This window comes from Scyliorhinus canicula, chromosome 4 (genome assembly GCF_902713615.1).
Source record: "Scyliorhinus canicula chromosome 4, sScyCan1.1, whole genome shotgun sequence".
NCBI lineage: Eukaryota > Metazoa > Chordata > Chondrichthyes > Carcharhiniformes > Scyliorhinidae > Scyliorhinus > Scyliorhinus canicula.
In genome coordinates, this window is record NC_052149.1 from 74,903,056 (window position 1) to 74,915,176 (window position 12,121).

At 42.9% G+C, this 12,121-nt stretch overlaps 1 protein-coding gene across 3 annotated transcripts in view; it reads right to left on the reverse strand.

Moving 5' to 3' along the window:
* The window catches only part of raver2 (ribonucleoprotein, PTB-binding 2), a 120,226-nt gene that overhangs the window by 37,625 nt on the left and 70,480 nt on the right, over window positions 1-12,121 (reverse strand). For 2 of the 3 annotated variants that reach the window (XM_038794478.1, XM_038794477.1), the window contains exons 7-8: window positions 7,286-7,387; window positions 172-280 (exon numbers count right to left, since the gene is read on the reverse strand). In XM_038794478.1, the coding sequence (XP_038650406.1) occupies window positions 172-280; window positions 7,286-7,387 (211 nt within the window). The remainder of the gene's footprint in view (window positions 1-171; window positions 281-7,285; window positions 7,388-12,121) is intronic. The other variant, XM_038794479.1, reaches the window with a different exon arrangement.

A 12,121-nucleotide genomic window follows, 5' to 3' on the forward strand; every position in this document is an offset into this window, starting at 1 on the left:
CAGATAGCAGCGGAGTCTCTGTATTCATCAGTTGCCTTGACTGCAACTCAACAATGCTTTGTTGTGCTTTGTACAAGCCTCGCATTACGTATTTCATTCATTACCTATTTGTCTTTTTGTATCGTTCAAAGTAGTTAGCCAGTTGTGCTGCCTGAAACTTTCTGAATTTACCTTTTGGTGAATCAGCCAAAATTCCTTTCCCAGGGTTCAACATTGTAGCTGGTCCTAGGCCCAAAGCCGCTTGAAGCAAAACAGATGGGTCTCCAAGTAAACTGGGCTTCTGGAGATGCAATGTTAAAGAGAATGTTAAAGTAGTAAAATATCTTTCCCCATTAATTCATTGATTTTTGCTCCAATTTCTTTCTCCTCTTATTCAAAAGGAATCAACTTGTGCAGCATGTGTGTCCACTGTCTCCCAGTATTTCACTCAAGTGTCAATTCCTTATCCACAGACCTACGTGATACAGATTGTCAAGCTGTTCCATAGTACATTAATGTAGCTGAGGCAGTTATTTCCTTGTCTACAATCTACTTTTAAGCAGGAACATTATATTACAATAAGTGGGAACAGAACCCTGGTTACGTTTGCACCTCCCTCACCCAAACCAATTGCTCTAGTGGAAATCAACTCAGGCTGGACCCAAATTAGAACATGGAAGTGTATCTGGCTAGCTGTCCTGTAACCAACTGAACCATCATAGTGAAAAATCTAAATTAAATAAAATTCTTTCCACCAATCAAACATACTTTAGAATGAACAGCAGGGCGCATTCTGTTCCAAGGGTGGAACAAACCAGATTCCAAAATACAATTGAGTCAAATAAGAAAAGCTGTGTGTTGAAATGATGGGTTACAAGCTACACCAGTGGTTTATATGAACTTCCTTCTGTACTTGGAAAGTGCAGACACCAACTTTAAACATTACCTTGAATTGGATGCATCGATCTCTTGGTGAATTTATTATAACTTTAATAAGGCATCATTATTTATTTTATTTTTTTTAAATTTAGAGTACCTGATTATTTTTTCCCAATTAAGGGGCAATTTAGCATGGCCAATCCGCCTAACCTGCACATCTTTTGGGTTGTGGGGGTGAAACCCACGCAGACACGGGGAGAATGTGCAAACTCCACACGGACAGTGACCCAGGGCTGGGATTCGAACCCGGGTCCTCAGTGCCGTAGACCCAGTGCTAACCACTGTGCCATCGTGCTGCCCTATAAGGCATCATTATTTATGCAAAGTTTAATCCCAACATCTGATCAAGGCACCTAACAAAATAATAGATTTGAGCTTTATAAACTTGGGTACATCAGGAAAAGATTATGTTGAGCTGTGGAAGTAGAATACAGAACTGGTGGCTAAGATCCCAATGTGCTTATTTTGGGAGGTATCATTTAAATATCCAGAGCATTTGGGGCAGCGCGGTAGAACAAGTGGTTAGTACTGTGGCTTCACAGCACCAGGGTCCCAGGTTAGATTCCCTGCTGCGTCACTGTCTGTGCGGAGTCTGCACGTTCTCCCCATGTCTGCATGGGTTTCCTCCGGGTGCTCCGGTTTCCTCCCACAGTACAAAGACGTGCAGGTTAGGAGGATTGGCCATGATAAATTGCCCTTAGAATCCATAAAGGTTAGGAGGGGTTAATGGGTTACGGGGATCGGGAGGAAGTGAGGGCTTAATGTGGGTCGGTGCAGACTCGATGGGCCGAAAGGCCTCCTTCTGCACTGTATGTTGTATGTTCTATAAATACATTGGTACAATACTGGAGTTTACATTCAAATTTTCCTTTGCCACATTGGCAACAAGTCAATTAAGCATAGTGTGATTGTCCATACCCATTCTTCCTTACTTATATTTGCAGTAATCACTGAACACAGTGCATTCATCAATAGTGAAATCTAACAAGAACCGCAAAATTTAAAATACTCTGCCTGACTTTTCACACGAGACATTCAATTGCGATTCTGTCTGTTTACATAAGTGGGCATAAAGGTTTCTCTAATGCTGTTCAAAGATGAGCAAGAGAATTACCTGGCCTCGACCAATATTTATCCCTCAGCTATCATTAAACAGGACATCTAGTCATCACCTCATTGCTCCCTCGCTGTGGGATGTCGCAGATCGGCTCCTGCATTTCCTGACTGCCAATTCCAAAAACACCTCAGCTTAGCACTTCTGGACCACTGGGAACTTCCCTTCCTATTCACCAGAGCGTCGGCTTTGGATTGGATCTTGATATGTTTTAATGTTTATTTTGTCTGATAAGTTAGGTCCTACGACTGCAGCTGCAGTTTTATCATATTCCTAGACAAACCATTCTATTTAAAAGTCATGATTTTCAGGAACATAACCACAGTGAAGACTTGCTGTACAACAAAAGTGTTGACCCTGACATAATAAGCCAAGCCCCAAACCAAGCTGCCACAGCACAATTCCAACTTTGGCATCTACCTAGCCCTTGCGACATTTGGACATGAACTGCTTCAATTCCGGAGTCAAGAATGGTGTTGAACATTGTGCAATCATCAGCTAACATCCCCAATTCTGACCTTGCGATGGAAGCTGAATGATAAAGCAGCTGAAGATGGTTGGGCCAGCACACTACACTGAGGAACTCCTGCAACGATGTCCTGGAGCTGAGATGATCCAACCACCACAGCCATCCTTCTTTGTGCCGGGTGTGACTCCAACCAGGAGATTGTTCCCGCTAATCCCATTGAATCTAGGGTTCCTTGATGCCATACTCAGTCAAGTGCTACCTTGATGCCAAGAGTAGTGACTCTCACCTCACCACGTTTGAACCAAGGCTATAATGAGGTCAGGAGCCGAGTGACCCCGGCAGAACTCAAATGGAGCTTGTGAGATTATTGCTGAATAAGTGCCACCTGACAGCACAGATGACTCCTTCCATCACTTTCCTGATATCGAGAGTAGATTGATGGAACGGTAATTAGCTAGGTTCGACTTGTCCTATTTCTTGTGTACAGGACATACCCAGACAATTTTCCATATTGACAGGTAGGTGCCAGTGTTGTAACAGCTTGCCTCGAGAGTTCTGGAACACAAGTCTCCAGGACTATTGCCAAAATATTCTCAGAGCCCATAGCCGTTGCAATATCCAGTTCCTTCAGCCCTTTCTTGATATCATGTGGAGTGAATCGAATTAGTTGAAGACTGGCAAGTGTGATGCTGGGGACCTCCAGAGGAGGACAAGATAGATCAAAACCTTGGCCTTTCTGGCTTAAGATTGTTGCAAATGTTTCAGCCTCATTTTTTTGCACAGATGTGCTGGGCTCCTCCATCATTGTGGATGGGGATCTTGGTGGATCCTCCCCCTCCAATAAGATATTTAATTGCCCACCACAATTCACGGCTGGATGTGGCAGGACTGCAGGGCTTCGATCTAATCCGTTGGTCATGGAATCACTTAGTTCTGTCTGCTACATGCTGCTTGGCACACATAGTCATGAGTCGTAGCTTCACCAGGTTGACACCCCATTTTTAAGTATGCCTGGTGTCACTCCTGACATATCCTCCTGCTCTCTTCATTGAACCTGGCTTGGTGGTAATGGTAGAATGGGGGATATGTTGAGCCATGAAGTTAGAGATTGTGGTCGAGAACAATTCTGCTGTTGATGGCCCACAGCACCTCATGGATGTCCAGTCTCGAGTTGCTAGATCTGTTCAAAGTATATCTCATTTAACAAGGGGCAGTGCAACACAAAACAATGGAGGGTATCCTCAATGTGAAGATGGGGCTTTGTCTCCGCAAGGACTCTGCAACAGTCACTCCTACTGATACTGTCATGGGCGGATAAATCTGCAGCAGGCAAGTATGTTTTTCCCTCTTGTTGGTTCCCTCACCATCTGCAGCAGTACCAGTCTTGCAGCTATGTCCTTTAGGACCGAGTCACTATTGGTGATAGACAATGAAGTCCCCCACCCAGAGAACAATCTGCGTCCTTGCCATCCTCAGTGGTTCCTGCAATTGGTGTTCAAAATGGAGGAATACTGATCCATCAGTTGTGGGGAGACGGTATGTGGTAATCAGCAGAAAGTTTACTTGCCCACGTTTGGCCTGGTGCCATGAGACTTCATGGGGTCCTAAGTTGATGTTGAGGACTCACAGGGCAACTCCCTCCCTACTGGATACCGTTGTGCTGTCACCCCTTCTGGGTCTATCCTGTCAGTGGGACAGTAGATACTCAGGAATACTGATGGTGGTGTCTGGGACATTATCTAGAAGGTATGATTCTGAGTATGACCGTCAGGCTGTTGCTCGACTTGTCAGTGAGACAGCTCTCCCAAATTTTGCCAAACCCCCAGCTATTAATAAGGAGAACTTTGCAGGATCAACAGGGCTAAGTTTGCCTATGTAATTTCCGGTGTCTAGATAGCTGCCAGGTGGTCTATCTGGTTTCATGCATGTATTTTCTCTGTAGCGGTTGAATACAACCGAGTGGCTTACTGACCATTTCAATTACATTGCTGTGGAGTCACATGTAGGCCAGACCAAGAAAGGGCGGCAATTCCCTTCCCTAAAGCAGTGTTCTTCAAACTTTTTTTCCGGGGACCCATTTTTACCAACTGGACAACCTTCGGGACCCAACCCGGCCGACCTTCGCGACCCATGCTGGCCGACCTGCGCGACCCACCATTTTCTCTTACCTTGTTTGTTGCTGACAAAAAAAATGGAGGAAATGGTTTTGGGTCCCTTTGGCCCGCGTACACGCTCCTCCAATGCAACCCGTTGGATGAAGGTGAAGCTTTCCGTGTCGGAAAGTATGGAGTCTCCATCTGTCCAAAGCTCTGAATTTATTTCCTGTAAAATTTTAAAGGAACCCCCCACCCCCCCAACTTGCAGAAAAAAATAAAAATTAGTAAAATAAATGAAAGAAAATGAATAAACTCCCCCCCCCCCCCCGAACTTGTAAAAAGAATGAATAAAATAAATGAATAAAATAAATGAATAAAAACCACTACAGAACTTGTAAAACAAAAAGCTGCAACCGATCATGGCGTCCGCATGCGCAATGCGGCCAAATTTTTTTTAACATGTTAAAAAAACATGCACAGGCAGCACAAGTGGATAGCACCGTGGCTTCACAGCACCAGGGTCCCCAGTTCGATTCCCTGCTGGGACACTGTGCGGAGTCTGCATGTTCTCATGTCTGCGTGGGTTTCCTCCGGGTGCTCCGGTTTCCTTCCACAGTCCAAAGATGTGCAGGTTAGGTGGATTGGCCGCGATAAATTGCCCGTAGTGACCAAAAAGGTTAGATGGGGTTAATGGGTTACGGGGATAGGGTGGAAGTGAGGGCTTAAGTGGGTCGGTGCAGACTCGATGGGCCGAATGGCTTCCTTCTGCACTGTATGTTCTATGTTCTTAACATGTTCGCAGCCGGTGTTATGAAAAGCCGGCAGCTGCGTGGGTATTTGCGCAATCAGGAGCGCCACGGACAACTGCTCCGCAACCCCCCTGACACCCGCCCGCAGGTCGCGGCCCTGACTTTGAAGAACACTGCTCTAAAGGACATTAGTGAAACAGTTGGGCTTTTTACGACAATCCTCAATGGTTTCATGGTCGTCATTAGGCTTTTAATTGCAGATATTTTATAGAGTTGAAATTTCACCATTCCAGGATTACCCTGGCTCTCTGGATTACTAGTCCAGCGGCAATACCACTGTGCCACCGCTTCCCCTCTTTAAAGGCCACCTCCCATCTTGAATCCACAAAACCTTCATAACTCTTTTCTGGGATATAAAAGGCAACAATTGAAATAAGGGAAAACTGGAATACCCCATAAGAACGGACAGTTTGAAACTTCCTTTAAGGAGAAAAATCTTGTGCTTGAGAAGTTATTTACAAAAGATTAGCTTCTTCGGAATTATGATTTTTGAAAACGTTGTTGGTCCAAGAATGCCCGTTGTTCACTATTAAAGAGATATGGCTAACATTTTAGTTGCCCATAAATCTGCCTGATATTCGAACTTTAGAATGCAACAAGAAGCGGTACTTTATCACTTGTAACTAATAAGATCTTTATACAGGGTAAGCCCATTGCTAAAGATAGTCACTAGACAGGGCCTCCAGTACATTTCTCAGTGCATTGCCAAATGTTTACCTGGATATTAAGGAAAGGGATAGGTACTTGATAAGTAGAGAATTAGGACTCATCATCACCATCTATATTATGCCTGATCAGGTCGCAAAAGAAACAAACATTTTGACTGACGTTTGCTAGGGTGGCATGGTAGCTCAGTGGTTAGTACTGTTGCTTCACAGCACCAGGGTCCCAAGTTCAATTCCTGGCTTGGGTCACTGTCTGTGCGGAGTCTGCAGTTCTCCCTGTGTCTCCGTGGGTTTCCTCCGGGTTTCCTCCAACAAGCCTGAAAGAAGTGTTTGTTAGGTGAATTGGACATTCAGAATTCTTCCTCCATGTACCCGAACAGGCGCCGGAATGTGGCGACTAGGGGTTTTCACAGTTACCTAATTGCAGTGTTAATGTAAGCCTAGTTGTGACAATAAAGATTATAGTATAATTTTAAAAATGCTACTTTTAATATTTAAAAATGGACAAAAAAAGAGAACTGGTTTACTCAGTTTTTCCAATGAGTTACAGGAATCACAAGACAATTACATTTGGTAGAACATAGGATTCCCCATCCAGATGAAAACAAGAGCCTGCAAAATGTCACAAGGAGTACAAACATCTCTGTGCATCTAAAAAAGCAAACTCCTGATCATTACCCAGAATCTCCCTGCTAACACGTGGACACTAAATAGGGGCTGATTCAATTGTTTCGCTCCTTCCTCCCTCAGCTCATTATCCTTCCAACACTCACCATTAAAATTTACACAAATTTACTGGAAGTAGCTGTAGCACCTCTCTAACCATACCAATGCACAAGTTGATCCTTTAGGAGGGAATAGGTGAAGGTTAAGAATTTAAAAAAAAAAATTAAATTTAGAGTACCCAATTCATTTTTTTCAAATTGAGGAGCAATTTAGCGTGACCAATCCATCTACCTTGCACATCTTTTGGGTTGTGGGGGCAAAACCCACGCAAACACAGGGAGAATGTGCAAACTCCACACGGACAGCGACCCAGAGCTGGGATCAAACCTGGCACCTCAGCATCGTGAGGCAGCAGGGCTAACCCACTGTGCCACCGTGCTGCCTGTGAATGTTAAGAATAAAATAGCATTGAGAATAAACATATCACAATACAAATCCAGTTTTGAGGATTTGAGATTAAACCAGCTAGAATCTGAACTATAACTCACATTGTTGATTGCTGGATTCTCCTTGCTCAAGAGCAACTGCTGCTGTTGCGCTACCTGCATTCGTAGTAGATTCTGAAATAGTCCATTTCCCAACACAGCATTCTAATAAAATAATCAGTTAAAATGAAGCTGGTCACAAGGTACAGATGAACCATACAGAAAAGTAATTCATCCGAACTTTACGAAGTTTTAAGATGAAAGTGTCAAAACAAATAATCCACTAATAAAATACTTTGTTCTCAGTAAGGCACTGGAGTTCAGGAGATGTACTATCTTCAGTGTCAACAAGCAGAAAGAACAAAATTCAGAGTTCAGTCCCTATTTCTCACCAACTACCAAATTGAACACTAGTGTATACAAACATATAAATTACTCTATGCCATTAGTTGATGTAGGATGGTTTGAGTTGTATGTTTTTCCTTTCTTGTTATTTAATTGGGAAGAGAGATAATAATTAAGGGGATTGTATTTAGTAGTATTTTTAAGGGGCAATTTAGAATCATAGAATTTACAGAGGTGGTCATTCGGCCCATTGAGTCTGCACCAGCCCTTGGAAAGAGCACTCTACTTAAGCCCATGCCTCCTCCCTGACCCCGATCCACCTAACCTGCACATCTTTGGACTGTGGGAGGAAACCGGAGCACCCGGAGAACCTACGCAGGCATGGGGAGAAAATGCAAACTCCACCCACAGTCACCCAAGGCTGGAATTGAACCCGGGACCCTGGAGCTGTGAGGCAGCAGCGCTAACCACTGCGCTATCCCAGAAATTGTAAGCTATTTTCTGGTGTGAGAAGGTTAAAGATTTTCATACTGTGTTAACAATAACATTTTTTTTAAAATCCTTATTTCTTCCTGCAATCACTCCTGGAGTGAAGTTATTCTTTCAGTCTTACAAAATAAATTAAAATATTGGGGTTTTGGTCCAGTACCCTACCACTCTTTGGGTCTGGTCTAGGATATCAGAACAAATGTCTCATCGGTCTTAAATGAGCGACCCCCTCGATCTAGATTCTCCCAAAAGAGTAAACATACTCTTTACATGCACCATGTCACAATCCCTCAGAATCTTAAAACGTTTCAGTCAATTCACCCCTCACTCTTCTGGACTCTAATGAATAGAAGCATAACCTGTCCAAACCTTTCCTCATAAGACAACTTGCCCAATCCAAGTATTAGTCTCGTAAACCTCTGAATTGCTTCTAAAGCATTTACATCTTTCCTTAAGTAAAGTGACCAAAACTGTATACAGTACCACAGATGTGGTCTCACCAATAACCTGCACAGCTGAAGCATAACCCTTCTTTTGTAATGATGGCCCCTTACAATTAACAAAAACATTCTATTAGCTTCCTTATTTGTCTGACTAGTTAGATAAGACTGGATCAGAATAAGGCATGATTCAATCCTCGCCCCAGATCATATGGCACACTGATTTTCGTGGATAGCATGTTTAGAGTGGTGGTCACTCCCCAGGCTGAGTTTGCACAGGCAGAAAAGGGACTGCTGCTTCACAGCACTGAGGACCCAGTTTTGATCCCGGCCCCAGGTCAGTGTCCGTATGTCTGCGCGGGTTTCAACCCCACAACCCAAAGACGTGCAGGGTAGGTGAATTGGCCACGCTAAATTACCTCTTAAATGGGGAAAAAAAAGAATTGGACTTTTTTTTTAAATAAAAAAAATCAAAATTTTAAAAAGAAACAGGAGGTAGAAAAAGTGAAAGCAAAAGAGGAACACATGGGAATAAAAGGCAAAAATCAGTGGCTTTATGTCCCTTGAGATAGGCTTAAAAGATGGTAGAAAAACAAAACTAAGAGTGCTGTATCTTGAAGCACATAGCATACAAAAAAAAATAAATGCATTGATGGCACAAAATAAAGTTAAATGGGTATGATCTGATAGCAATTTCTGAGATATAGTTGCAAGATGTTCAAAGTTGGGAAATCAACATTCATGATTATTTGACTTTTAGGAAGACCAGACGGGAAGGTTCGATCCTGGCCCTGGGTCACTGTCCATGTGGAGTTTGCACATTCTTCCCATATCTGCGTGGGTCTCATCCCCACAACCTAAAGATGTGCAGGGTAGGTGGATTGGCCACACTAATTGCCCCTTCAATGGAAAAATTTACTGAAAAAAAGAGCACTGCATTAATCATGGGTGACTTTAATTTTCATATAGATTGGGCTGATCAATTGGAAATGGCAGTCATGAGAATGAATTGGGGGAGTGCATTTGGGATGGTTTCTTGGAGAAATAGATTATGGAGCCAACCAGGGGTCAGGCTATTTTGGATCTGGTAATGTGCAACAAGGTAGATTTAATCAATGATCTCAAGGTTAAGGATCTCCTAGGAAGTAGTGATCACAGTATGATAGAATTTAGCATTAAAATTTAGCATTAAAATTTAGCATTTTGAGACAAAATGGGACTGAAATATCAGTGTTAAACTCAAAAAAGGCGAATTACGAAGGTGTAATGATGGAATTGGCCAGAGTGAACTGGTCACATTGATTAACAGGCAAGACAATAGATGAGCAGTGGCAGACATTTGGAGAGATAATTCATGACTTCCAGCAAATATACATCTCAATGAGAAGCAAAGACTTTAAGGCAAGGAAGAACTAAGCAAGAACTAAGGTAAGGAAGAACTAAGCAACCAAGGACATTAAAGAGGATATTAAGTTGAAAGTGGAAACATAAGCTGGCAACGGTTACTGGTAGGTCAGAAGAGTGGGAAAGATTCAGAATGCAGCAAAGACAGACTAAAAGAATGATTAGGAAGGAGAAAATAAACTATAAGGAAATTCTGGCATGAAACAAAAAAGCTTATTGTCTGTTAAAATAAATTTATAGTACCCAATTCATTTTTTTTCCAATTAAGGAGCAATTTAGCGTGGCCAATTCATCTACTCTGCAAACTCTACAAGGATAGTGACCCAGGGCCGGGATTGAACCTGGGACCTCAGTGCCGTGAGACAGCAGTGCTAACCACTGCGCCACCATGCTGCCTGCTGTTTTAAATACATTAAAAGGAAGAGAGAAGTAAAAATAGCAATAAAAGTAAAAGAAAGCATTGGCCCCTTGGAGAATGAAACTTGGGAAGCAATTATGGGGAGCAAGGAACTGGCAGCGGAGTTAAATAAATACTTTGCATTGGTCTTTACTGAGTAGAGGATGCTACAAGCACTCAGAAATAATTTTTTTAAATTACACGGGAGGAATTGAATACAGTCACTATCACCAGAGAATTAGTTTTATGCAAACTCATGGGGTTAACAGCGGTCAAGTCCCCTGGACACAATGGTTTTCACCCCAGGATGTTAAAAAGGAAGTAGTTTGCAGAGATCATGGATGCATTGGCAGCCATTTTCCTTGGATTCTGGAATTGTGCCAAAGGATTGGAAAACTGCCAATGTGGTACCCTTGTTCAAAAAGGGAAGGAGGCAGAATGTAAGAAACTGCATGCCAGTTAGTCTAACTTCAGTTACTGGAAAATGTCAGAATTGATTGAGAGACTCTATCAGTGCATTTGGAAAGTCATAATCTGATCAAGCACAGTCAGCGTGGTTTCATAAAGGTCAATCATGTCTGACAAATTTACTAGAGTTCTTTGAGGTATCAGCCAGAGGAGAGAGAGGAACCAGTCAATGCTGTATATTTTATTTTCAAAAGGCATTGATAACGTGTCACACCAAAGGCTATTACGCAAGATAGGAACGCAATGTGTTGGAGGTAATAATTCGGGAATGGATAGAGGATTGGCTAATTAACAGGAAGCAGCAAGTAGCGAAAGGGTTTTTCTCAGGTTGGAGGGAAGTAATCAGTGGAGTGCCACAAAAATCAGTGCTGGGACCACAGCTCCGCACAATATAACGTCATGATTTGGAGGAAGGATGAGAGTGTACTGTGGCCAAATTTGCAGACGATATACAAAGGTGGCAGAGAAGACGGGTTGAAAAGGAGGGTGCAAATAGTTTACAGAGAGATATTGAGTGGCCAGATAATTGGTGAATGGAACTCAATGTGAAAAAATGAGATTGTTCATTTTGACATAAAGAATAAGGAGGCATATTTTTATTTAAATGGAGACATTGCAGAGAGCTGTAGCACAACGGGACAGGGAGTCTTTGTTAATGAAACCCAGAAAGCTAGTACATAGGTGCTGAAGGTAATAGGGAAGGCAAATCGAATGCTGGCTTTTATTTCAAGGGGACTGGAGTATAACGGTAAAGAAGAGTTGTTGCAATCTACAAGGTACGAGTGAGGCAACATCTAGACTACTGTGTGCAGCTTTAGTTCCCTTATTTAAGTAAAGATATCTTTGGAGGCAGTAGAGAGGAGGTTTACAAGGACGATGCCAAACATGGAGGGACTGCCATATGAGGAAAGATTAAACAGGTCGAGTCTGTACTCGTTGGAGCTCAGGACAATTTGCAGTGATATGATTTGAAACACAAGATTCTTAGGGGGTTAGGCAGAGTAAACATTGGATGTTTCCATTCATGGGAGTGTAGGACCGGAGGACATAGTTGCAGTATAAGAGGTGCTCATTTAAAATGGATCAGAGGGAGAATTTCTTCTCAAGAGTGGTGAATCTTTGGAATCCTTTACCCCAGGAAGCTGTGGAGGCAGAGTGCTTGAACAGTTTCAAGGCCAAGATGGATAGATTTTTAAATCTAAGGGAATGAAAGTGCGGCGCAACAGCACAGTGGTTAGCAATGTTGCTTCACTCGCCAGGGTCCCAGGTTCGATTCCCGACATGGGTCACTGTCTGCAGAGTCTGCATGTTCTCCCCTTGCTGTGTGGGTTTCCTCCGGGTGCTCTAGTTTCCTCC